The sequence below is a fragment of the Elephas maximus genome, chromosome 8, assembly GCF_024166365.1.
Source record: "Elephas maximus indicus isolate mEleMax1 chromosome 8, mEleMax1 primary haplotype, whole genome shotgun sequence".
NCBI lineage: Eukaryota > Metazoa > Chordata > Mammalia > Proboscidea > Elephantidae > Elephas > Elephas maximus.
Genome location: NC_064826.1, coordinates 20,443,660 through 20,470,416, shown reverse-complemented (window position 1 = coordinate 20,470,416; position 26,757 = coordinate 20,443,660). Strand labels below are relative to the sequence as shown.

Here is a 26,757-nt window from a genome sequence, read left to right as displayed (position 1 = left end):
GTAAATCACTGTTGAATTGTGCAGTGTAGACTACAAACATTGTAGAAATCCAGAAGGAGAGATCACCTCCCTCAGAATATTCAGATCAGCTGAAGTTTAGATTGGATGTGGTATTTACTAGTGAGCCGTGATGGGTTTGTGCCCAAAAGATTTACATGAGGCTGTAGAGCGTGGTGGTACATGAGAGGGTTCTGAGGTCACACAGGCTCAGGTTGGAATCCGAGCACCACCACTTAACTAGCCATTTGATCTTGAGAAACTTAACCCCCAAGCCTCAGTTCCCTCATCATTCTAATGGAGCTAACACTCACCACAGAGAGCTGAAAGGATTCAGTGAGATGGTGTATATAAAACTCTTATCCAAGTACCTAGCCCATAGTTAGCACTTCACAAATTATAGTTACTATCATTTAAATTCTGTTTTAACATTAGTCAATTCAGAATTGATTACAGTGAGAAGATACTGGAAGTAGAAGACCAGTTAGGAAGGGTCAGTCCAGGCATGCCTTGGAAAACGAAATAGTAAGAATGGAGAGGAAATATGGCCAGGACTTGGTGGTGGATTAAATACAGAAAACTGAAACACACGCACAGCTGTTCTCCTGCGAGTGACCTGGGCCATTAGACCATGTTCTTTTCAGTAACATGAAAGTCTTACTTGGTTGCTTACACTTTGGCTCAATCCCACTCCTTCCTTTGAGAGAAAACAACCAGATAAACTTCCTGAAAGGCATGGCCAGAGTGAGAACCTGTCTCCCTTTGATCTGGTCACCCGCACTGTAACTTGGGGCCTGACAGGCCACCATGAAAGACCAGCAGGACTCGATTTCATTGAGGCTTCCAGCCAGCACCTTGGATATTCCAGTGAAGTGTCAGTGTCCTGGGAACCCTGAATATAGTGGAAAATATGAAACGCATTTGGGCTCCCTTTGCTGAGAGGGCCAGGGCTTATTTCCAAAGGTAAGAGTGTAATGGTTTCCCCAGAGAGCTTGTTAGCAAACTCAGATGCAGCTGAGGTGGCTACAGTGTTTACTCCGAAAGAAGGAGAATGTGGTTCAGTATGGCGTGGAGGAGGAGTAAGGAGATGTTGAAATCTGTTTGCAATCAGAGTTCAACACCCAGTGAGTGTCGGGGGATGGGGTGTTACAGCCTCTGCGGAAGGTGGAGAAGCCCAGCCTGACCCAGAACGGTCTAGAGACTGTAGCAGGCTATTAGAGGAGCATCAGGGGGCTTTCTGACTCCACTGTCTGATGCTTTAGTCAGGAGCCTTTCATCTAAGACAAAAGCCCTTGGTGTTTGCTTACGTGTGGGATGAGGCACACTGGCATACTTTCTCCCCGGCATTCCCAGCCTCTCCCCAGAATTTGTTGTTAGAAGTTGTCTAAATGAAACACAGAAAGCTGGTACTTGTTCCTGTGGTAACAAAATGATTTTCTACCTTGGCCCTGTATATATGGTCTGCCTAGGTCTCAGGTACAGGTGGAACAAGCATGGCTCCCTAGTAATCACCTGCAACCCTGTTCACTGTAAACAGCAGGTGTGGGCAGAGGGTGAGAAGGGAGAGGCAGGCTGCATGCAACGGCAGGTGGGGACCAAGGCAGGTGGGGACCAAGACGCAGGGGCCCTTCATCTGTTGGGGGAGAGGGATTAGGACACATGCAGGGCAGACCTGTTTTTCAGCCATGCTGTAAAGCCTTTAGTCTTCCCTGGCTTTATAACAACTCAAAGAGAGTAGGGAGGAATTGCCATGAAAAAATCTGAAACCTGTGTTAATTTTAATTTTCAAAATAAATAATAAATCAGCACTTTTAGAAAGGAGGCAGGGTGGGAATCAGAGGGAATAAGTGAAGGACAGAGCAGCACAGCTTTGAAAAGTTGAGCTGTTCAGCCTGAACATCCAGAGAGGAGAGGAAATGATGGCATCATGTATTTGTTGTGATACTGTGATTGATTGAAGCTGGTTAAGCTGTCCTAGACTCACATTCCTTCTTAAACAAGTCCTTCTGCAAGGTACAGCCCTTGCATATAGAGATGCTGATAAATATTAGTAGAATGAATCTACGCTTTACCCCAGTAGGAATTCACTGTGTCCTGTGCTGCCCCACTGGGGAAGACAGGCAGAAGTCAGTACCTCTTCTCAAGGAGTTAGAGTTTGCTGCTGTTTTGCTGTGAAGAGACTTCGCTTAAAAAAAGTGAACCATATTTTTAAAGAAAAAAAAAATCACTTACTATTTTTTTAAGTGAAAGTATCTTTTTCTTAAAATTAGATATTAGTAAAATAGAATATGCCTTTAATGTATGGACTGGTATTTGACCAAAAAAAATGGGTTTGAGAACCTAGATCTGACATTCTCTGGAAATGGAGGGCAGGGACTGTGTAACCGCTTTTCTGCCTATATTTAAAGCTTGGATACATCCAGATAAAAAGTTGATGGAAGCTTCTCATTTGTAACTAGTCTGGAAATGACTTTTGTCTAAAATTGTGAAGTGATTGTTCAGGGACATTTCTCACCCCAGTCACCTTTTTTTAAGTAAAGGGGATCTTTCCTGGCAGTCTGGTTTGGTCATTTCCCGTGCATTCTAGTATAAATGGCCAGGACAGACTAAAATGGTAGGCCTGCTAACCACGAGAAGTAGTCATTGTCTTATGCCCCTGTCCCTGACAGGGCTGGGGTAACTAACCTCGCCCACCTGGGCACCCCATCGGACCCCTCATCTTCAGCATCTCATACTGTCTTAGGTGTTGCTGGTTCTCTTGTGTTTGGTCAAGCCGACTCCGATTACAGCTTTTCTCCTACTACACCGTATTTTAGAAAGTCATCAAAGAAAATAACTTCAAATGTTTAGAGCTTCAGATATGCTCATATGAGTGTGATCAGGCTCAATTACACAGTCACGTAAGGGCTTGACGAGCTGCCCTCCCCCCTCCCCCCCCCCCACGAAACTCTGCGCCGAAAGCGTGTGTCCAGGCTATACACGAGTGGAGGACGTCACCTTTGATAAAATGGGGACCGAGCAGTCACTGGGATAGCTAAGAACAAGGACCCTATTGCCGTATAAACACTTCTCAGATACCAGCTTCTTTCTCCAAAATACCTCTAGAGAGTATACTTCTCAGCTTTCCATGAAGTCTCAGGTCATGATAGCTGAGCAGTGTAAAATTGGTTGATGACATTGTTTACTGACAAACGTTTCTCAGGAAACTATTAAAAATAAAGGACCTAGGCACTAAGCAATGATTCATTATACTGTCTCTGATAAATACTTACGAAGTACTTTAAAATTAAAATTTATCATGTAAAATGTAACAAATAACCTTAGTAGTAATTCCAAATCAAGTGGCCCCTTTTGCTTTGAGTTCACGTTACAGCGACTATGGAATGATGACTGTGGGTATCAAGTCACTGAGAAGTACATTTCAGTATCAAGCACCATCTTAGCTTTTATATGGACAGCATGTAAGCTCTATGATTCTTTCCAGCTTTTTATTCAATCTGGGTTACGTCCCACATTTTGGGTGTGCAAATAAATTTAAAATATATAATCATGACTTTGAACTAAATCAGAGGAAACCTGGAAATAAAGTTTTGTTTCTCTCTTCCATATGGAAGTAGTCGCCTCGCCTAAACTGACTAGAAGGGGAGAAAATCAGCAGTTTTGCGTTAATCGTTTTAAATAAATGTCAGAGATAATTTACACAAGGAAGTATAATATTAAGTGAAAAACCAAACCAAAATCCACTGCTGTCCAGTTGATTCTGACTCACAGCAGCGCTATAGGACAGAGTAGGACTGCCACATCTTTGTCCCGCAGAGTGGCTGGTGGGTTTGAACCACTGACTTTTCAGTTAGCAGCCGAGTGCTTTAACCACTGGACCACCAGAGCGCCTTAAGTGAAAAAAGCAAGATATAGAACCATATGCACAATATGATCCTAATTATTTGTTTAAAGTTGTGCTTAAGATTAGAAGGAAATAACATCTCTATATGGTATTTTTAATTTTCTTTTATACATAATGAGATTTTTCCAAGGTTTCTAAATGTATTACTTTTACTGTCAGAAAAAACTTTTTAAACACACAGACATAAAAATTAAAAAGCATGACAAGTTATTAAATTTTTTATATTTAATAAGACGTTACTGTCCATTGAGTTTCTTTTATTGCCTTCCAGAATCCTTTTAGTGACCAAGAACTACCATGTCTGTTGCTGTACTCGTCTGTAGACTTTCTTAGGTGAAAGTGACACTATTGAGCTTGATACTGGTTGCATTGCCCACAGTTGTGACACCTTTACCCTAAACCAGTCCACATCCCCTCACCCATCCCTGTGTACATCTTGTGATTTCAAGATGGCCGCCCATAGTTACATGAAGTCTGCAGCTTCAGAGCAAAGCTGAGTCAACTGGGTTGTTTGGTTATCCAACCCAGGCTTTTGTCCACCTCTGCTAAACTAAATGACACCACCTTCTGTACTCCAGGCCCACATTTGACATTCTCTCACTAACTGTGCAAACTGGCACCTGATGCTTTTGGAGGAGAGATACTGAATTTATCTGTTTTCTTGTATTTTAATGTCCCTGAAATTTGGATGACATATTACAGTTATAATTATCAGGAAATTTTCTTTCTTATTGGCATAAAAAATAATAGTATATTTTACAGTTTGTAGCCCTGGTGGCGCAGTGGCTAAGTGCGTGGCTGCTAAGCGAAAGATAGTCCTTTCAAACCCACCAGCTGCTCCACAGGAGAAAGATGTGGCAGTCTGCTCCCATAAAGATTACAGCCTTGGAAACCCCATGGGGTATTGTTCTTCTCTGTCCTGTAGGGCCGCTATGAGTCAGAATCGACTTCATTGGCAGTGGGTTTGGTTTTGGTTCTTAACATCAAAGAATCCATAAACATGGGTGTTTATACATTTAGGAAAAGCATATAGGAGGGAAAAGAAAGAAAAATGTGACAAACTGTTAGAATAGTGTTTCTGTTCTAGTAAACAGATGGTTAATAGCTTTTCTCTATTCTACAGAGTGCTGCTCTGCTGTGAAGAGAGGTTTATATTTCGTTATGTTCATAGAGTCAAGGAGTTTGTGCTGATAGTGAGAATTTTAAAATTGAAGTATTGAGCTTAGCACTACCTGCATGTACAGTGAAGCAGAGGGTGAAGACTTCAGCTTTTCAGGATGTTAGTCAGCCATTATCCTGTATTTGAAAAGCACAGGTATAAGCCAAACAGTTATTATTTAATATTAATTAAATGGCAAGCTCAGGTTGCTGACTCCTCGTATTATCATCCACCCTAGGCTATAATGGAGCAGCTTCAGATGATTTGCCTCATGTTACCTTAAAGAGAAAAAGAAAACCCCGTGATTGACAGCCAGAATGGCTTTTACATTGTGAATATGGATCAGAGCTTCTACTATGGCTTGCAAGCACTCAATTGATATTGATAGGGAGGACGCTAGTAACGAGTGCCTCTGTCCTCAAATAACCATTTCCTGGGCTTAAAGATCTCACGTTAGTTTTATAAATATGTAAGACTTGGAATTTCTCTAGCTATTTATTATTATCATTTGCAAATCACTCCTGGCTGAGTCCATTAGCATTGGCATCGTGTATGTGCTGGTCGGCTCACAAGCACAGGGTCAGTCAAGATCCGAGGAAGGGCTGAGAGGATGGTTGATGTTGCTGCAGTGTTGTCCCTTATTCATCTCACACATCCCCTCTCTCCCGTTCCTGTGCCCACAGTGAAGCTGCTGCCCATGCCGTCGCCACCCTGGCTGAAGCCACCTTACAAGGAGGGGGACAGATCGTCCTGTCTGGGGAAACCGCAGCAGCCGTCGGAGCACTTACTGGAGTCCAAGATGCTAATGGTAAGAAAGCATAAATATTTTATTGAATTTCCTCCCTGTTTCCACTTCAACCTTCATGGCATGACTGACAACAGATCCTTCAGAAAGAGCTTAAGCTTTGATTTGAGTTTTCTTTATTGGTAGGCATTTGATGCCTAGGAATAGCCCAAGAGCCTCCAATTCCTTCACTAGTAGACTTGGAGTTTCCTGAAAGAAGATGCCATGTTGATGAATTGTTTACTTGAAAAGTGAGTGTTATGCTGTGACAGGACTTGCTGGGGGGGTGCCTTAAAATTTGCTGTGGGGCACATTTTGTCCTTTACTCTCCCATGGGTTTTGTCAGCGCCCTTGACTAGAGCAGAGAGCCTCCCATGGGCAGGTGCGTCATGCTAAGGTGGAGTGTTCTGACCATCTCCAGAAAGACGCCACCATCTCCCCTGTCCACAGGGCCAGCAGCAAGCTGTGATGAAGGCACCTTTCTGGTTGGTGCTGTGGACCCTGCATCCTGTCGTATTGGTCTCACCAAGGACCTCTGGATTTAGCCAGTAACGTGCCACCACCCTGCCCTTCTTTCCCAGCTCTTTGACTTTCTGCATGTTGCTGAATATCCCGAATAAACAAAAGGGAATAAGTTCATAGAAATGTGGTGGCAAAAATGTACAACTCCACCCCAGCATCTTTAGCACCACCTCAGCAGATGCTACAAGCCACTTACCAAGGCGGGGCCTGCCCAGGGACATGCCTCCAACGTCTGGTCAAAGAGGGAAGACAGGCCTGTTCTGTGAGAGGCTATGTGACTGTTTCTTAAACTTTTAAAATCTATATAATTAAGTAGAACAAATTATGTACCCTATGGTTTTGGGAAATTTGTTGCTTTAAAGTCTTAGAGGATAGATAAGTAACATACTTTTATTTAAGCAAAAGTTCCTTAATGGCGTAAGTGGCTGAAAGAAAAGTTCCTGGCAGTTTCTTTATTTAGGGTAGGTCTTTGAAGAGAGAGAGAATGCTGTGCCCTCATTTGGAAGTGGGGGACAGAAAGCATTTAGAAAAGAATAGGAAATATGAAGAGCCATTATAGCTCTGAGAATCACTTTCAGAATAACTGAAAAATATCAAATACTAAAATTTCAGCTTGCTTTTTTTTTTTGTAAGCAAGGGCTAGGGGCTTCCATGAACCAACCAAAATAAAGAGTTGATTTGAGCCAGAATGCCACAGGGTAAAGGGCTCCTTATAGCCCTGTCTTTTCAGGCTGAAATGGATGATTGATTGAATGAAGAAAAGTCTCCCACTATAGCTAGATCCCTACTCCCTACTTCCTTACCACTTTCTTTTCCTTGTCTGAGTCCTAAACTGCCCAGAGTGGTGGTAGGATTTCTGGCTATGCGACATACTCTGGAACTGCTAAAAATACTGCCGTGTGTGGGCTTGGTTGGAGACTTTGTTATCCATTCTAATCATCTTGACCTTTCTGGGAGAGCAGAACAGACAGTTTTATAGTTTTGGCTCCCTTCCAGCCTCACCTTTGCTGATGCATGAATTTATAGGTACGAGTAAGGATCCTCTGGGTCTCTGGACAGGTAGACCTGTTCACTCTTCAATAAAGTGGAACCACACCCACTACTGCTGATTCCTGGAAGCCGCCTCTTGTGAACAGCCTTGGGTTGTGAATCATTTTATGCCAGTTTCATACTGTTGGCTGCATTTGTAATAAGAGGGAATTCTGGTCTATGTCCTAAAAGCCAGCAGTTCCCCAAAGGAGCCATCTCAGTTTGTGACTGCCAGCACTTGCTGAGTTCTGGCTGTGAGACTGGGTTAGCACTTTCTCAGTGCAGCCTTTCTACATCAGCCTAGATCTTGAGTAGAGCCTTATCTTAGCAATGTCAGGCAAATGCCAGTCATGTTATCTGCTCCTTGGGAATCCAGCGAATGAATCTAACGCAGGATGTGATCCAAATAATTCTGACACTTCTTCTGTCTTCCAACACGTTTACCCAGCACGCTGTAGGGTGTACTCTGGGACTGGAACCAGATTTGTCTCATTTAACCAGCAGATTTGGTACCTGGCTAGACTTGGAGGGATCCCCTTTTCATCGTTCTTTCAGGTTGTACCGTGTGGCCAGTGTCTGTTGCTTCTGTGATGGCAAGCTTCTGGTGTCTGCCAATAGACTAGCTTTATTAGCAGAAAGAATCAGATGAGAACAGAACAAGTGCTGTTTGTGGGCAATGAACTAACTTGGAAATGAACACTAATGGGAGAAGTAATACATCCCCAACTCCAGAGTGTGGTTTAAAGAAGCGTCCTACCAGCAGAAGGCTTTTCTAAGAGCGTTTTGGATATCATTCAAATCTGAAGCGGAAAGAGGTTCAGTGTCTTCTGGGCTAGCTCTAGGGAGAATGAAGGGCCACTGCAAGTATGATACCCAGTGCAAGGTGGCAGGGCAGCGTGCAAAGGTACGAGGCAGTAGCCTGTAGGATAGTGTGTCCAAGTTCAAGACACTGACTCATGCGTGGCAGAAGCTGAAGTTCTGGGTCACCAAGGCAGACCTCACAAAGACCTTGTACCCTGAAGGCTCCCCTCCTTCTTTTCTGAACACCTACCCTTCCCCCAGCACTGAAGGGACTACTCAAACACTAGCATCACTCATGTTTATTTCGTTTGTTCTTTTTAAAAAGAGGTGAACGAGCCTTTAGTCTCTTAGAATGGAGTTTCATGGTTTAATTTAAAAATTTTCCCAAGTGCCTTTTTATTGAGATGGAGGCAGATCTGCCTAGGGCTGGGAAGGCCACTGGCAGAGTTCCTTCCTTTACCTCTTTTTTTTAAACACAGTTATCCCCATACTTTGTTCCCACTGACACACCTTCACATGAGAGGTCCTCCATTAAGCCTATTTCCCTTGACTCTGCCATCCTTGGTGCTGGGCCTCAGAACCCCCTGCACTATGGGCACCAGGACCAGAAGGTCTGCCCTGGCATCAGACAGAAGGCAGGCTCTCCACAGGGCAGCGCAGGTCTCTGGTCAGTGCTTTGCTCCTCACCAGGCCTTGCTCACGGTTAGCAATCCTCAGAGAGCCAGAGCTGGTCTCTTCCTGCCTGTTTCAGCAGAAGTAATGACAATAAGAATTCCATAGCCATTGCTCTTATGTCTGAGATCTTATCATAGATTCATGCAGCTGTCTTTCATCTCTACAAACCAGACAGAGAAAAACAAAATAGACAACTGACATCAGAAGGGTGGTGGAGTCATCCGCTTTAGCTGTTGTCCCATCAAGCCTTTTACCAGAGCTGCTAAAAAGTATCAGCATTTTCCCAAATGGCTGACATATCCCTAATGATGCCACAATAAAAAGGGAAACTAAGTATTCGCTGGGGGCTTTTTTATTGTGATGATTGTAAGAGTCATCCATAATCCGACTACAAAGAGTGTTCATTTTTAGGTTTTTTAAATCTGGTTTTTATTTTCTATTCATAGAAAAATCTTTAACCTATTAGGATCATGTTGTGTACACTGTATTGTAGTTCGTTTTGAAGTGTCTTAACCATTTTTATATCATTAGATGTTCTTTTAAAAGATCACTTTAATGCTTGCTAATATTTCACCAAATTGTCCATTTTAAGTTATCCCGTTGTTGATAATTTATTTATAATTTTTTACAATAAATAACATGCTGTTTATCTTGGAACCAAACCTTGGCCACATCGCTGTGTGTCTGCTCTCCGCCTCGCCTGTGTCCCTGCTTGTCCTGCTAGCCGTGCTGTTGAGAACCTGCTTCTTTAACCCCCACCAACACTGGGTATTACCATCACTAAAACTTGCTCACCTATTCCATAGGCAGTAAATAGTATCTCATTTTAATTTGCATTTTTCAGTGATGTTAGTGATCGAAGTGTTCACTGTTTCTTTTTTTCCTGTCTTTATCTATGTATATGTGTGTTTTAATATTTGCCTGTTCATGTCTTTTGCCTGTTTTCCTGTTGGGGTCTTTTTCTCTTATAGTTTGGAAAAGCTCTTCATGGATTAAGGATATAAATCCTTTATTGTGTATGTTGTAAATCGTTTTTCCCAGTTCATTCTTATTTTACTTCTGTTACTTTTGTTTTTATGATGTACTTTTCTTTAATTATTTATCTTTTGTTTTTATGCTTACAAAGGCCTTTTCTACCCTCAAAATCAGATAAACATCTAACCATGTTTCTCCCAGTTCTTTTATGACTTCATTTTTTAATTTGAATATTTTTAAATATCTGGGATTTATTTTGGTATGTGGCATTAGGTAGGGATCTAAGTTGATTTTTTTTCCTTCAAAGTCCAGTTATTCCAGCACCATTTATCCCGTAGAACTGTCGGAGTCCATCCCTTCCACTCTGATTGCATCTGGTCTGCCCCAGCTGGCCTGATGGCTGTGGGAGGCTCCGGTGGTGCCTGAAGCTGCCCTGCCCAGCAGTCCTGTCCTTAGCGCGTGCGCACACATGCACATGTGCACACACACACACACACTCACACTCACACAGGGGCCTCTCCCCGGGGGAGACCACAGGTCCCTGTGTTTCTGCAGTTGGAGAATTCACAGCATCAGTCATCAGCTGACTGTCAAACTGAAGTGCTGTCGGTGAGCAGACCACTTTGCAACCAGAGAACATGTCTTCTTGTTTTCATTTGATTGTGGGGGGTACTGTTTACAACAAAGGCATTCGAGGGGAAGTAGATGATGTTCAGAAAGAAGTAAACTAAGCTGGAGAGTTTCTTCACCTCCGAGAAGCCTCTGCCCAGGGCTCTTTAGCTTCCCCACCTCTCTGACAAACTAGATAATGAGGGGTAGGGCTGGGGTATGTGTAGAAGGGCCTGGAGCAAGTTAGCTAGTTAATTTGCCCCCTTCCTCACTGAGGCCATAGTTGGCTCTGCCTCCTGCCCCTGATTGGGGTCCCCGAGAGAGTCCCAGAGTGCATCTTTCCCCGTGGTCTGACACTATAGGCTCAGACCCATCCACTGCCCATGCTGCCCTGGGGGAGGCCGAGGGCCACTGCTTTCCACACGTCCTGAAGGAGGGGAAATGGGCTGGTGGGTGGGGCCTCTTTAAAAATTAAAGCTGATTATAAGGCATTAACATTACACAGAAAGAAAAGGCAGCCCTTCACAGCTGTCTTCATTGAGATGTGTCTCTGTATTCTGGCCTGGCCCTGACATCAGTCTTGTTGGTAAAGGTTTGGGTGCTTTATTTGAAGTTCTCTCTTAAGACTCCTGTACATAAAATTTCCTAAAACTGAAAGAACCTGCTCAGTCTTGCTATACTGTAAAACAAGTGTATGTTTTACTACCTGTTTCAGCTGCCAAATCTAACTAAATCAATTTTTAAAATTCTTTAGGAAACAAAATTCTCCTGCCTTCTCTTCCCACTAAAAACGCCTTTACCTTTTCACATCCCTATTTTATTTTGACCTTATTAGGAACTTTCAAAAATATGTATGTTTCCTGAGTGTAAATTAATTCCAGCTGTGCTTACTGGAATACCTTTTTAAAGACTGATCTTTCGGGCAAAAAAGAAAAGGTGGGTGACAACAGAAGCCTGAGGTTCAGGTAATGGGGCAGGACTCTTGTGCAGGTCCTGGCCTGAGCCATTGGGACTCACATTCCTATTCTGCAGGGTCTCCCACATGAGATAGGAGGCAGTAAGGTCTGTCCTGGACTGACCATAAAGGGGCAAGCTCAGCTGGGCCCAGAAGAGGCAGCATTTTGTGCGTTCGTTTTCTATGAAAACATATTTGATCTGTGGTATAAGGGGACCAAAACGTTAGGATGTCCTTAACCTGGGGTCTGTGGACCTTGAGAAATTCTATGCAAAAACATTTGTATTTTTCTGGGATCTATATCTTTGATCAGATGTGCAGATAGATCAGAACCCATCCAAAAAACCCACTGCCATCGAGTCAATTCTGACTCATAAACCCTACAGGATAGAGTCAGAGACCCCTCCAATCCTGATCCCCGCCGAAAAAGGTTAAAAATCTCTGCCATAGAAAGGGGTAAAAAGGGTGGCTAGGGTCATTTAACTTTGTAGCTGTCTGGCATAGCTCAGAGAGTAAAAGGAGAGGAAAGCAAGAAGGGAGGCCCTAAGGAGCTGGATATTCTAAGTGCTGTACCACTAATAACCTGTGTCATCTTGGGCAAGCACATTAACCTCCTCTGTAAGCCTTAGCTATAAAATTAGGATAATAATAGTGCCGTACTCATAGTTGATATGAGTCTTGTAAACAAGGTGATTCCTATAAACTGCTTAGCACAGTGCCTGGCACATAGTGTTATTAACCATCAGCATCCATGTCTTAGCACCGTCCCTCACAAATGCATTCAGTCCTACAGAGCACACCGTACTAGTGCGGGCCCTGCTTTCCTGTCTCCACAACGGATCCAGATGCCTCCCTTCTGAGATGTAAAGGTCTGTGCTCCAGAGGCAAATACTCTAAAAATGGAAAGAGATTAGAAGCCCTTTGTCTAACCTTTGATTGAAGGAACTTCAAGGTGACAGCGTTTGAAGGCTTTTGAGTTTGGAGTCTCGCGGTCCATGGTCTCAGGCTGTTCTTTTCTTCCGCCACATAGTTTTGCAGTAGCATGGCCTTTGTGGACCCCTAAAATGGCACAGTCACTCTGCATATTTCAACAGCCGTGTTCTGTTTCAGCCTCCTGTCTTAAAGGGTGACTTTTTCACTTTTTCCTTATTGTCACCACTGCCATCACCCAGTACTTATTCCATTTCCTTCTCTTCTAGCTCTTCTTTAACAATGAGATGAAATGCCAGTGCTCACCTTGATGAGCTATAAGATGTAGCTCTTGTTCTACCTTTTTCCGCGCGCCTCCATGTTCTGGATACATTAACGTGTAGACGTGTTCCTAGGAGAGTCAGTTGAGGGGTAAATGTTAGTTTAGGAAAGTTTTCAATGTGGCTGCACAGAAGGGTGTTGATGTGCTATTCTGGTGTGCAGGAAATCCTTTGGCCTCAGTATTTTAACTGAAGCTAAATCAATATACGAAATAATGTTTTATTGTAAGAATAGTGCATTTTCAGGCACTATAAAACATGATAGCTTTAAAAGTGCTGTGGCATTAGATGCAGTGATACTACCAGGACTTGAAGCAGGCAGCACCCAGCAGCTGTTTTTGTGTGAGATGTCAGTCCCAGGATGCAGATTGCCATCGTGAGAGGTCCCCAAGGAGTGCAGAGCACAAGGTGGCTGTGAGTTTTAGGCCACCCTCCTACAAGGTAAATGGACCTCCTTTTGACTGACCCTCTCATTTCTAGGGACACTTTTAGGGAACCTAAGGTCTAGGATGGTCTCAGTTGAAACAAACTGAGTCATTGCTTATTTGCGGCTCTGCTTAAATGCAAATTAAATTAAAAATTCAGTTCTTCAGCCACACTAGCCACACTTCAAGTGCTTGGTAGCCACATGTAACCTGAGGACCTGAACTTTTCATTTAGCTTTCTTTTTTTTTTTTTTTTTTCCATCTAACTTCAAGTAGTCACATTATCTAGGAGCTACTGGAAAGAAGAGCCCAGGTAGAGAACATGGCCATCACTGCAGGATGTTGTATGGGACAGCGCTTTCCGAGGGCTTTGTATAAACTCTGCTCTTCAGGCAAGCTGTGGCCCTCTGCACAGGGAAGGGCAGCAGGGGTGCTCCTCAGCCCTGTCTCCCAGTGACCTTCTCAGCTCACAGATGCAGGGCTTTGCTAAGAGCACCGCCCATGTGACTGCAGTAATCCGCAGCCAGTGAGCAGCTGGGCAGGAGGTGCAAGAAGAACCGGCCTATTTTTATGCACCACAGAGTCCCGTGCAGGAAAGCCTCCTAACCTCTTCCTGACCCAGGCCGCTTGCCTATTCCGCTTAGATTCCCACAAGTGCAAGGTTCTCGCCTCTGCCACAGGTACCTGCAGGCCAGGCACTAGTGGGTTTATCGCGACACCAAAAAGGATCAAATATCCAGAGCCTGATGGTCGTGAGGCTGGAAGGAGTCATCACTGTTGGGTGGCCTCCAGGTTTCCCAGTGAAACATGGCTGCTGCTGAGAAATGGGGAGCCGGGAGGTGTATGAAAGGCTCTTGATCCTAGAACACCCAAAGGGCGTGCAGTTCTCTGCCCCATGGGCACCACACGCCCAGCTGCTTCCGTGGCATTGAGCGAGGGAGAGATAGGGCCAGCCAGGAAGGGATTCTTCCCTCCTAGAGCATTCATCTTTCTCTTCTCCCTTCATTGTGACCTCTTGCAGTCCAAAATGCCTTCTGTTAATGGTGATGACACAAGATGGGTAGAGATAGGATGGTGACACTGTGAAGTATGTAGCCAGTGTTATTGAACTCTTCATGTAGAAGTTGTGAATGAATGTATGTTTGATTGTGTACGTTGCAACCAAAAATAAAAAAAATAATAAACAATTTTTTTAAATGCCTTCCAGAATAGCTCTCAGAAGGAGGAGGCAGTTCTAACTCTGCACGCTCCCCATTCAGGGAGCTGTGTGGCTTCATGAGCAAGCAGTCACTGTTACCTTCTGCTGCTACTACTGCTGTTAAACACTCACTGGATGGGAAGAGGATTAATCTCCACAGGTGCACTCTCAGCACTTGGGAGCCGCAGTCTTAGAAACTGGGCCAGTCAGCTTCCATTGAGGGATGGAGGTGGCAGATCTCACGCCGAGAACCCCTGCTTCCGGAAGCCTTGGTTTCTGATGGAAGCCTATTGTGTCTCTCAGGCATGTTGGGGCAGACAACACTGAGACTCGCTGCTCTAGAATTACCAGGCTTTCCTGTCACTCATCAAACACAGCCCCAGAGCTGAAGGCATTTGCAGTTAGCAGCCTTTCTTTCCCTCCTGCAAAGATGCTGACCCCTCAGTATCCCCTGTCCTTCTTGGTGGTTTTCAGCTCTGCTATCTCACCTCTGCCTGATTGAGCTGATGGGGCCTCAGGCATTTGTCATTTGTATACAAGGAATTGCTAATGTGGTCTCTACTACTCAGACTGCAGAACAAAGGTAGTGTAGAGGACCTTAACCATGAAATGATGGCCAGTCTACGTGTCTATTCCTAGTTCTCATTTGAGCCCTGGCCGTGTCCTTCAGATGTAGCCTTTAGATGCTTTCCCTGTTACAGGCCCAGTGCCTCCAGAGTTGTCTTCTGAGTTTTTCAGGCTCTTCAGGGCCCCAGCGGGAATTAGCACACATTGTCAAGCCAGGTCAACATTCCTTCATCTATTCCTTGGTCTGAATAGGTCAGCTGTTCTCATTGTGGGGAAACATGACGAGCCAGTGTACCATTCTTTGACCAGGACGGTGATCTGAGCCAGGAACAGCCAGGGCAGAGGGCCCAGGGCAGGGCCGAGGGGCAGAGAGTCCCAGGAAGGTGCCTACCATCTGGCAGCCTGGCCAGGCAGATGGCCACCACCGAGCCCTCCCCATCCCCAGTGTCCTCCAGGCCATGTTACAGGTTTCCTTATCTCATTCTTCTTCCTTTAGGTCCCCAGATCTTTCTGTGTCTTTATATTCGGAAGATAGATTCTGGCCTTAGATGATTGCAACTCCTTGTAACCAAGACAGAATCTTGGTGCCTGTCATTACAGGTAATATTCTGTGACGGGATTTTTTCTTTTCTTCATACCAAATCCATTGGAGCTATTTCTGTTGACTACGTGGATGGGAAAAGTGGATTTCAATTGAGCATGTAAAAAGGGAATTAATCACAGGTCACACAGCGACCAGAATATCACAACCGGAAAAGTTATGACAGAATGAAGTTTTTAGGGTTCTTGAGTAGGGGGACTTTCCTCTTTTTATTTATGCTTCCATTAGGATTTTGAAGGAATGTCGGCGCACTGTTATTAACTCTAATAGCTTACACATCACAGCCACTGTGGTTTGGGGCCCTCTTGCTCTCAGGTTACCCGTGTAAATACAGGGATTCGCTTCCCAGAGCCCAGCTCTAACATTTGCTTAATAAAAAGCAAGTGTGCAGAACCCGGCAGCAGCAGCCTGGCTGAGGCCATAATCTGAACAGGATAAACATGCTGCCTTTTTGTGCAATGCTCTCTCCCCATCCTCCTGCCAAAAGCAGGGTATCAAATGAAGGGAAGGTTGTGGTTGGAGTCAGCAAAGTGAATGTCTAAGTGGCACCTGCTTCATTCAACAGATCTGCTTTCCTGGGGCCTCCCAGTGCACATCTGCTCCTGACAAAGCCTCTTTTCTCCTCCTGTTGGTCAGCCTGAGAGCAAAGGCCCAGCAAGGAGACATGGTGGTTTTGCTTTGTCAACACAATTGCCTGTGACATTATAATTACCCCAAATCTTCATTACTAAAAAAAAAAATACTAGGAAGGCCCCAATTTAGAGATTTTCAGAGCCTAAATGGAGTTGTCGAAGTGAAATTGATAAAAGCATCTTTTCCATTGTAAATCTAGCAAAGTGGATCTGAGAGTCATAGAAAGGGTCTAAATATGGAAGCCGAGACACTACTCTGCCTGAGACTACAAAGACCGTGCTATCAGATTGGCTCACTAAAAAGGCGGCCAGTCATTTGTCTGATTTTGCCCAGCCCAGCCTCTCCGTATCACTTGTAGCACTATAATGTATAGTTAAAGCATGTTGTTCTCAAATGTTAATAGTTTCTCTTGTAGGGGCCTTTGGGCCTCGGGCGGGGCGGGGGGGATGTTAAAATCAGCTGATGTGGGATAGAGCAGCAAAGGAAAGACCCTGTGATATAAATAAGGGGAGTAGCAGGAAAATATATTTTAGATGACTGCAAAGTGCACCCAGTTTTAGATGGAGTTTCCACCCAAGCAAAGGCAGTTCTCCCAGTGGTGTGTGGTGGGTGTATGATGCATGTCTGTGATGTGGACTTGGCACACCGGAAGCCCTAGAAAGGTTATAGAGCTGCTCTCCAGCTATTTAAATTAATTAAAATAAGTAAAACTTAAAATTCAGTTCTTCAATCGCACTAGCCACATTTCAAGTGCCCAGTAGCCAGCGAAGTGGGCAGCGCACAAATAGAGCATATCCATCATCCAGAAAGTTCTGTCAGACAGCCCTGTTTTAGAGATTGATCTTAATCTCTTGAAATGTTTTAAATGCTGAAGGAAGCCTTGGATTTTCGGTTTCAGCAGTGTTGGACGAGGAAAAGGAAATTTGCCTAAATGTTTCTGGAACAACTCCTTCTTTATCTTTTCACCTTCTTTTATTTTTTTCCTTCAGGAATCTCATGTACTTCCCTTCTGCTCCAAAAATACTGAATTGTAACCAGTGAGAAAGGCTATTTTAATTCTTAGGAATATATGCTTTCAGTTGACCTGCTCCCTGGCTTTCCCTTCTTTAAGCTTTCAGGTCTCTTCTGTTTGATTGGAAAGTTCTTTTCTCCGGCTAACAAGAGGGCGGCTCAGTGTGTGGACATCATGGAGTGTGGGCAACACTCCTGAGAATAGAATACGGGGCTGGTAGCATCTTCCATTCTCAGCAACTCTTGGTACCAAAAAACCAAACCCATTGCCATCAAGTTGATTTTGACTCATAGCGACCCTATAGGACAGAGTAGAACTGCCCTGTAAGGTTTCTGAGGAGCAGCTGGTGGATTCAAACTGCTGACCCTTTGGTTAGCAGCCAAGCTCTTGAACCACTGCACCACCAGGGCTCCTTGGCACCAAAGGCACCAAATGCATCCTCCATTTGCCTGCCTCTAGTACCCACTATATGGACTGAAGTGTTAAAAAGAAAATTACTTTGACTCGTGGGAGAAACCCCATATGGAAATAACAATACCACGTCAAATTTGGATAGTCTTTTTTCTCGAGCACTTAAGTTATGGGAACGTAATGTTACTTATCCTCACAGCAGACCCATGAGACTAGAGAGGTCTGTCAGTTTTATAAATGTGGCCACCTCTTAGTTGTCACACACAGATTATCTGTCATGCAGATTACTCAGGACAAATTTGAAGTCCTTGGACAGTTTCCCTTAGCAAGCCAGTGTCAGCCTGGGCCATCTCTCCCACCTCCACTCAGCTGCTGGGTTCTTAAGGAATGCAAATCAGCTTTCATATTAGCTTAAGGGAGACATAATCAGAAAGGTAAGCCTGCCTTAAGGAAGCCGCATCATGCATTCCAGTTCAGAGGGAGAAGATGTGGGGGGATGACGTGTACCCTCCTTTGGCTCAGCTGAGAGCTGGCTTTTGTAAACACATGCACCAGGGCATTTGGTGTGCTGGATGTTCTCCAGAGCTTTGTCAACCCCCAGGGTGGACATCATAGCAGCTTATACCTGTGGTTGCCCCTCCACAGCAGGGCCTGATGGCCAGCCTGGCTCAGTGCTTCTTAAAAGCTCTATGTTACAGTCAGGCCTCTTTGTGGCCTACTGTGCAGGTTACCAGTGGATCCTGGTTGGGAATGCCACAGGTGGGTTCATCTTGAGGGACAGGAAGTGGCCTAGGGAAGAGTAGTACAGAGAGTCTGCCTTTGCAGCACTGCTTCCTCCATGGACGGTGTTTCGCTGTCTCCCCACTGGGCCATGCCAGCTGTCTTTCTTTCCTTTCTCCCTCTTTCTCTCTTCCCCCAATTGCCTCTGGAAGATTCTGGCATGCTATGGATGGCCTCACTGAGGTGCGAGCCTTGCTCTGCAGCCAAGACCCATTGTTACCTTTGAGATCTGTAAAAGCTCAAAGGACTGGGTGATGTTTTTGCAATGACTCCCAAACGTTGACATCCTACTCACTTTTCAGAAATCCTTTTAATGTGTAATTCTTAGATATGTGCCCCTAAAATTTGGTTCTTTCCATGGTGTCTTGATCACACAGTCCCAAAGCAGAACTGCCTGAGTTGCCTGCTCAGTAATCCCCAAATTCTGTCATAGATAGATCCATCTGGCTCCTGTGAGCCTCTCTGTGTCTCCCTGTGCCTTAAAGGTCTAGGGCACTTTCTCCTTCCTTTGTTAAAGCTGCCACTGCCCACCCTGTTTCTTGGGTTCCACTTTCCCCGAGACTGGCTGTGCAGAGGATAGATGGTATACATGACCAGAAACACACCTCTGAGCCTGAAAATCAACACCCCAGGCCCTTTCCTGTTACTGGTCTTTCTATGTAAGTAACAGACGATGGCAAACATGGGGAAGTCTTAGAAGTAGAGAAATTTCGTGACATTCTCATAGTCCATGATTCTGGGCTGCTTTTATTGGCTTTCTTCTTGGTTGGTGTCTGAAAGGTCCACTTCCTCTCAGCCATCACAAAGAAAAGCTTCTTAGGAGAGAGCTGCATCAGCATAGGAACTGGTAGACCCCTATCTACCAGGTAAGAGGGGCATAGTGGTACAATACCAGAGGCCCAGCACGCAGGACCTAGTGAGCTCCAGAGCCGCCTACATTAGGCCATGGTCACTAGAGAAAAACCTAAAATTCATTCTTAAATGACCATCATTTTGGTCAGAGTTCCACTATTATAGTTCTGAAGAATCTAGGCAGTTCTCCCATAGTGCATATTTGACACCAGTGAGAGGGACATTTTGTGCCTGTAGGAAGAAATGACGAGCTAAGGTTCTTCTCTCAAGGCGAAGTTTATTAATTTTAAATTTCTTATGGAAACTTTCAAACATACTAAAAAACAGAAAATAGTGTAATGAACTCCCATGTACCCGCCATTAGCTTCAACAGTTGCTAACACAGGACCTGTCCTATTTCGTCTCTCTCCTCCTAACCATTTTTTTGTGAGGGATGGGGATGGGATGGGGTGGTAGGCAGTGTCTGTTAAATATTAGAGAAAATTCAAGACAGCATATAATATTACCCATAAGTCTTTCAATATGGAGTTTTTTATTTTCCTATAATGTCATTATCATACTTGACAAAATTTTAAGCAATTCCTTAGTATCATACAATAACCACCCACCCTTTTCAGATTTCCCTAATTGTCTGAAAAATCTCTCTGCTGTTTGTATGTTTGAATCGGGATCAAAACAGTCCCACGCATTGTATTTGATTAATATGTCTTGGGCATTTTTGTTCTTTTATTTAATAACAGTTTCCTGTCCTGTTAATTTAATTTTTGCTTATTTGTTATTGTTCCCAAGCCATTTATAATTAATTGTTGAGGAATCCAATCATTCTTCCTGTAGAGTTCCCATATTCTGGATTTGATTGATTGCTTTCTGTGGTGGTTTTTTTTTTTTTAAATAAACTTCTTATTTTGGAATAATTTTAGTAACGGAAAAGTTGCAAAAATACTCCAGAGTTCCTATATACCTTCACCTAACTTCCCCTAATATTAACATCTTATTTAACATCGGTACAACACTAAAAAAAACCTCAAAAACCCAAACTCACTGCCACAGGGTCAATTCCGATGCATATCGACCCTATAGAACAGAGTAGATCTGCCCCGTAGGGTTTCCAAGGCTGTAACCTTTATGGAGGTAGACTGCTGCATCTTCTTCCCCCAGAGTGGCTGGTGGGTTCGAACCGCCAATGTCTTGGTTAGCAACTGAGCATTTAACCGTCACGCCACCAGGGCTCTTCAGAACCCAACGCTATTTGTACTAAATGACAGACTTTATTTGGACTTCACCAGTTTTTCCATTAATGTCCTTTCTCTATTCCAGAGTCCAATCCAGGATGCCACATTGCATTCATCTTGTGGTATTCTTTAACTTGTTCCACTAGCGCCTGTGTTTTCCACCAACCGGTAGTTAGAGAGATTCAATATGATTGCTGTTAAATGTTGTCTTTGACAAGATTACGTGAAAGGTGGTACTGCAGGCTTGCTTTTGCAGCATGTCAGGAGGCACATGATATCACGTTGTGCCATGTTTAGTATTACTAAGATTGTTTAGTATGTTAATAAACTCTCCTGCCTCCCTTTCATGTAATGGTTTTAGCAGCCGTTGATAACATTTGTATAGATCCATTATTTTGTTAACGGTGGTGGTTTTTCTAATGGTATCATTCCTTTTGGATTTATTAGCTGGAATTCTTTTATGAAGAATGGGTCCCATTAACAATTTGGTTATGGTAAGTACCATATTTTTACACAAATAATGCATGCCTTCTACGATTCTTTGCGAACCACGCCCTTCCCCCTCAAGTTATTTTCCTACTGGCCGCTTTGCCAATTTTTTTTTTTTTTAACATGTTGCTGAAAAAAAAAAAGTTAGCATAAGCTTACGAAAATACCTCGAGGAGGAGGGCATGGTAGGCAAAAAAACAAAGAAGGTACATGTTATTTACATAAAAATATGGTATAGTTCATATGGGAAAGGCAGGATAAATACTTGATCAATATGAAGTTTATCAGGATAGATTTCTCTCTCAATATGAAGTTTATCAGGATAGATTTCTCTCTCAATATGAAGTTTATCAGGATAGATTTCTCTCTGTGTGACTATCACACATTTATCTCCACTTTCCAATTTGCCATCTTCAGATGTTTCACTGTCTAAAGCAAATTTAATTCTGCCCTTTATAGGCTCTCTTAAAAAGTTTTTTTTTTTTCCCCAAACAGTACCCTATAGATTATGCTAAGTGAGAGGTTGAAAAATCAATAGCACATCTTTGGAAGTTTCCTTGCCTCAGTCTCCCTGTTTAAATGTAAAAGGTAGGAGCTGGGTAGGTTCATTGTACTGCTGTCTCTCCTTCTGTGCACATTTGAAATTTTCTATAATGAAGAGTTTGAAAAATAATAGAAATAACAGAAGAATAAATAACCCTCCTTTCCTAAACTCTGAATAACTGATCATCACAAACCCTTGGACAGCTCGATGACTTTCTCCTGAGATTTCCATCATCTCAAATTCATCTAGTAGCTTCTCTACTATTTTCCTCTACTCTTCTGAAAACAAATCAAGAATTTCTCAGTTGATTTATCACCCTCTTTCTGTTTAAAAATACTTATTCACTGTACTTACTGTCCGTATACTGCCCCTTTGTACGTAGACTTTGAAGACCCTTCTTCCCACTTACTTCTTCTGGAAATTTACTGGGCACCTCCAGCCCTTCTCTGTAAGGTCACATCACATGTCCTCTAGGGCACATAGACATCCCATGAGCTCTAGGAGAACACTTTTCTTCCATTTTCATTTAAAAACCCTCTTGGTCAGGTCAGCAGGCCTTGGAGTACACTTATTCACCACCACCACCACCACCACCACCACCACCACCACCACCACCACCACCACCACCACCACCACCACCACCACCACCACCACCACCACCACCACCACCACCACCACCACCCCCCCCCCCACTGAGAGCTCAAGCTCCAGGATAATAAACCACAGTGGTTCTGAATACTAAGGCACAAAATCCTAACTTCATGATATTTTTGGCCATCTCCTATAATGCCAAGAGGAAATTGTATCTCAAAAAGATTTTAACACTTAGTTGTGCTCATGTAGAACCATAAGTAGACCAAGAGGCAGTCATGTGAACAGAACAAGGGGATACTGCATAGTTTAAAATCAGGAAAGGCGTGCATCAGAGTTGTATCCTTTCACCATAATTAGTCTGTATGCTGAGCAAATAATCCAAGAAACTGGACTGTATGAAGAAAAACATGGCATCAGAATTGGTGGAAGACTCATTAACAACGTGCGCTATGCAGATGACATAGCGTTGCTTGCTGAAAGCAAAGTGGATTTGACGCACTTACTGATGAAGATCAAAGACTACAGCCTTCAGTATGGACCGCACCTCAACATAAAAACCAAACCCACTGCTGTCAAGTCGATTCCGACTCATAGCGACCCTATAGGACAGAGTAGAACTACCCCATAGTTTCCAAGGAGCGCCTGGCGGATTTGAACTGCCAACCTCTTGGTTAGCAGCCATAGCACTTAACCGCTACGCCACCAGGGTTTCCGCTCAACATAAAGAAAACAAAAATCCTCACAACTGGACCAATAAGCAACATCATGATAAACAGAGAAAAGATTGAAGTTGTCAAGGATTTTGTTTTACCTGGATCCTTAATCAACACCCATGGAAGCCGCAGTCAAGAAATCAAATGACATATTGCATCGGGCAAATCTGCTGCAAAAGACTTCTTTAAAGTGTTAAAGAGCAAAGATGTCACCCTGAGGACTAAGGTGCACCTGATTCAAGCCATTATATTTTCAATTGTATGCCTGTGAAAGCTGGACAATGAATAAGGAAGACCAAAGAAGAATTGATGTCTTTGAATCATGGTGTTGACAAAGAATATTGAGTATACCGTGGACTTCCAGAAGAATGAACAAGTCTGTCTTAGAAGAAGAACAGCCAGGGTGCTCCTTGGAATCAAGGATGGCAAGACTTCGTCTCAGGTACTTCGGACATGTTATCAGGAGGGAGCAGTCCCTGGAGAACGACCTCATGCTTGGTAAGGTAGAGGGTCAGCAAAAAACAGGAAGACCCTAGACGAGACGGGTTGACAGAAGGGCTGCAACAGTGGACTCAAACATAGCAACGCTTGTGAAGCTGGAGCAGGACCAGCCATCGTCCTTCTCTTGCACGTAGGGTCACCTTGAGTTGGAACCAACTCAGCAGCGCCTGACAGCAATGTTAAAAAAATAAAAATGAATTTTATTTTAACATTTAGCTTAGAGATGGTGGGGGAGGGCAAGAGGAATTTCCTGGTGATCTACAAAATCAGATAAAAGATAGTGTCACAATCCCAACTAAGCGTTAGTCGTTGCTATAAAAGTTATTCCAGAATGCAGCATTTCCAAGTGAGATCGTCTGGCAAGAGGGGAGAAAACCTTGGACGCTCTGAAGTGTCCCTTACACCTGGACACCTGTGAGACTGCTATTGGCTTCATGAGAATATTTAGTACTTGCCAGATGTAAGACATATTTTAATCCGTAAATCCTTCAAATGCACCCAAAGCCATGGACTTAGAAAACACGGAAAAGGAGGATTAAATGTCCGAGAAGCAGCTAATAGAAACTGACTCACTGAGCGAGAACTGCTTTTTCTCTATTTCCCCTTTGCCTTACTCTCAGAAGGCCACCTGGATCTCCTTTTTGCTTGATGACCTTCCTTTTCTTGCCCTGCATCTGCCCTCTTTCCTTCTGCTCCTGGTTTGTCATTCTCAGCCTTGCTATCTGCTGTCTGACCACTGGACTCGCTTCTTCACCTGATTTCTCTTTATCTTGTCCCACTTCAGTACGGACACACACCATGCCCAATTGTCTTCGTAACATAGTGGCTTTCCTTAGCTGGCAGCTGCTGCTATGAGTTTCTTTCCAGGCCTGCAAATTAAATTTTCTAAAGGGCTGCCCTTCTACCCGTCACCTCTAGAGACATCTGTAGGCACCCTTGATGGCTTATCGGACATGGCAGGAGTTTCTCGAGTGATGCTACACATGGTTTCATTTCTTCCTTATGAATTCCTGTCCTTTCCAGTCAGAGCCTTTGTTCCTCATTTAAACCAGCATTTCCTGGTCAATATAAAGTGAAACCTGTGAGAGCCGGAACTCCACAGGACTGCCTTGTTTTTCCAGGACTCACAAGTTTCCCTCCTTGATGACGCAGTCTTACCACTTCTCTATTGCTTTTTTTAGTGGAGAACATTTGAGTTTTTCTTCTCTGACAGGTATCCCCCTTACCCAGGTTCCGGCTTTCAGAAAGTTACTGTAGTTAACTTTCGTGTCTATGGACTACACTACAGAAGGCATAGCATGTGAATTGCAAATTTTTCCTCTGGGTTGTAAGAATTATTTATCTTCTACCAACTCTTCTGCTTATTTGATCACTTATTTGTTTAGCTCTCTGTTTTTCTCCCCTAACCATCAGTATTTTTCTCCCAACTAAAGATATTTCCGTGACCAACTTGGAAGGCCTTGGGGCTGAAAGATTCAGTTACAGCAAACAACAATTCCCAAAGGTTTCCTAGACTGTGAGGGCAAATGAAAGGCCCATTCTTCCTCAGGCTGTCTGTCCTGCTCTATCTTGTCGGGGGCGGGGTGGGGTGACAGTCTAGGTCTGGGTAACCCTGATCAGACCTGCAGCCCTGTGCTCTGCTTCGCTTAAGCCCATTTTATTCATTTCTGGAGATGTCTAGAAAATTATCACTGATGACGTATCCTGCTGCCCCAACCATACAGTTAACCATTCTTAATATTGACTAGTGGCTTGGCCCAGGTTATTTACCGTGAGTGCACCAGGCCAGTCGGCAGCCGTTCTATATCCATCTGGGTGAGCCAGTTCCGGTGCCAGGCTGACCATCACTGAGCTTCTGAGGGGAAGCTGCCTGCCCGTCCATCTGCCCTGATTCTGTGGCTTTTCCCTCTGATCTTTGTGTCTTTGAGGGCTGTTAGCAATGAAGTGCTTCCTGCAGGAGTGAACTGCTGCTAAAAGAAAGGGGATCTGTGTGTCTCTGCTTTCCTCCCGGTTTCCTGGGAACTTTCGTCTGACATCTGTGACCCCAGCCAGCCTTCCCTAAACCACTTAGGCATCTCTGATAAGCAGCTAACTTTCATGGTATACCTACAGTGTGCCAGGCACTGAGCCAGACTTCCCTGTGTTGGCACAACTAGTTCTGACGACCCTGGGGGAGGGCAGTAACTACTGTTTTACATATAAGGATATTGAGGTTCATACCCCATTCAGTGGCAGGATCAGAATGCATATGTCTCTCTTTCTGTCTGGGAAGCCTTTAGTAGGAACAAAACAGCCTGTTTTACCTTCACATAAGAGGCACCTGAACTACCATATGGCATCTGGCAGCGGCACCTTAAGAATGTCATTATGGGAAAACCTGACTTCATTCTGGAGCAGGGTAAAACGCTTCCCGGCTCTTCAGTCTGCAGAGGTCAAGGCTGAAGAGGACAGAATCGAGTTTCTGAAAATCAGGAAGGTTATGATCAGTGTTGGTAAACAGTTACTGAACACCTCCTATGTCCAAGTGGCCCAATATTCAGAGACATAGTCCTGCTAACAAGCTAAGTGAGGAGATTTATACAGAGAAAAACAGTAACTACTTGGAACAGGTTAGCACAGACCTGCTGCCAAATGAATGGTGGATGGAGATGATAAAGTCACAGGAGGGAGAGAGCCTAGCGGGCTGTTCCGCCTGGGATAGCCACGTGGAGGACGTGGATGTCGTAGGAAGAACAGGACTTGGATTAGGCAGGGGGTAATCCTGGGCAGAGGGGTCTACCTGAGCAAGTGTGTGTGGCATACAGGGGGCAGTGAGAGGACATACTGTATATGGTGGCAAAGAAGGGGTAAGGTAATTGTGGGAAAGGCTGGTATAATCCCTCAACTCTTAGCCATTTGGACTTTATTTTCTAGATAGTGGAAAGCCACTGAAAGTTTTTCGTTGAGTGGAATAGCCATTGTTAAACCATTACTTCAAGAAGATTTACCTGTTGCCACTGAGTCAGCTAACTGTAATATACAGACTTATTCATCAAATCTCAGGATACTAGAAGAATTAGTCTTGGAAAAAGTAAATGAACTCCCTAAATAAATAAGTGGATTCCATAAACAAATAAATGAATAGATACATAACACACGCACATATATGTGATAAGGCGAGTGATAAGAGTCCTTACTTCTCCCAGGGGAGGTCAGGAACAGAGTAGATGAGCTCATGAATGATAGATCCACAGTGTTCAAGACTGTGACCCTGACCTTCACAGTTACCCCTAATGGTGCCCATGGTGTACTCCCCTCCAATTTTGCAGAAAATAAGGCCAAGCCCCTGAATTTGAGGAAATGATCACTTATGTTTGAAGACAAAGCCAGACTTGTGAGTAGGTGGCATTACCTGCCACCCTTGTAATATGATTTGTGAGGCTCAAAGACTGCTCCTGTTCAAAAATACATCCCTATCACTTAAAATGTGTTAAATCTTAAATTCCTCTACCAGAGAGATTTTGAGTCTTGAAGGGAATTGGGGGAGGGGAGCAGTTAAGTATCCC

The 26,757-nt window shown here is 43.9% G+C and overlaps 1 protein-coding gene across 2 annotated transcripts in view; it reads left to right on the top strand.

The window, feature by feature from the left end:
* NRF1 (nuclear respiratory factor 1) overlaps positions 1-26,757 on the top strand; it is a 158,517-nt gene that overhangs the window by 119,086 nt on the left and 12,674 nt on the right. For both annotated transcript variants that reach the window (XM_049893065.1, XM_049893066.1), the window contains one exon: positions 5,744-5,868. In XM_049893065.1, the coding sequence (XP_049749022.1) occupies positions 5,744-5,868 (125 nt within the window). The remainder of the gene's footprint in view (positions 1-5,743; positions 5,869-26,757) is intronic.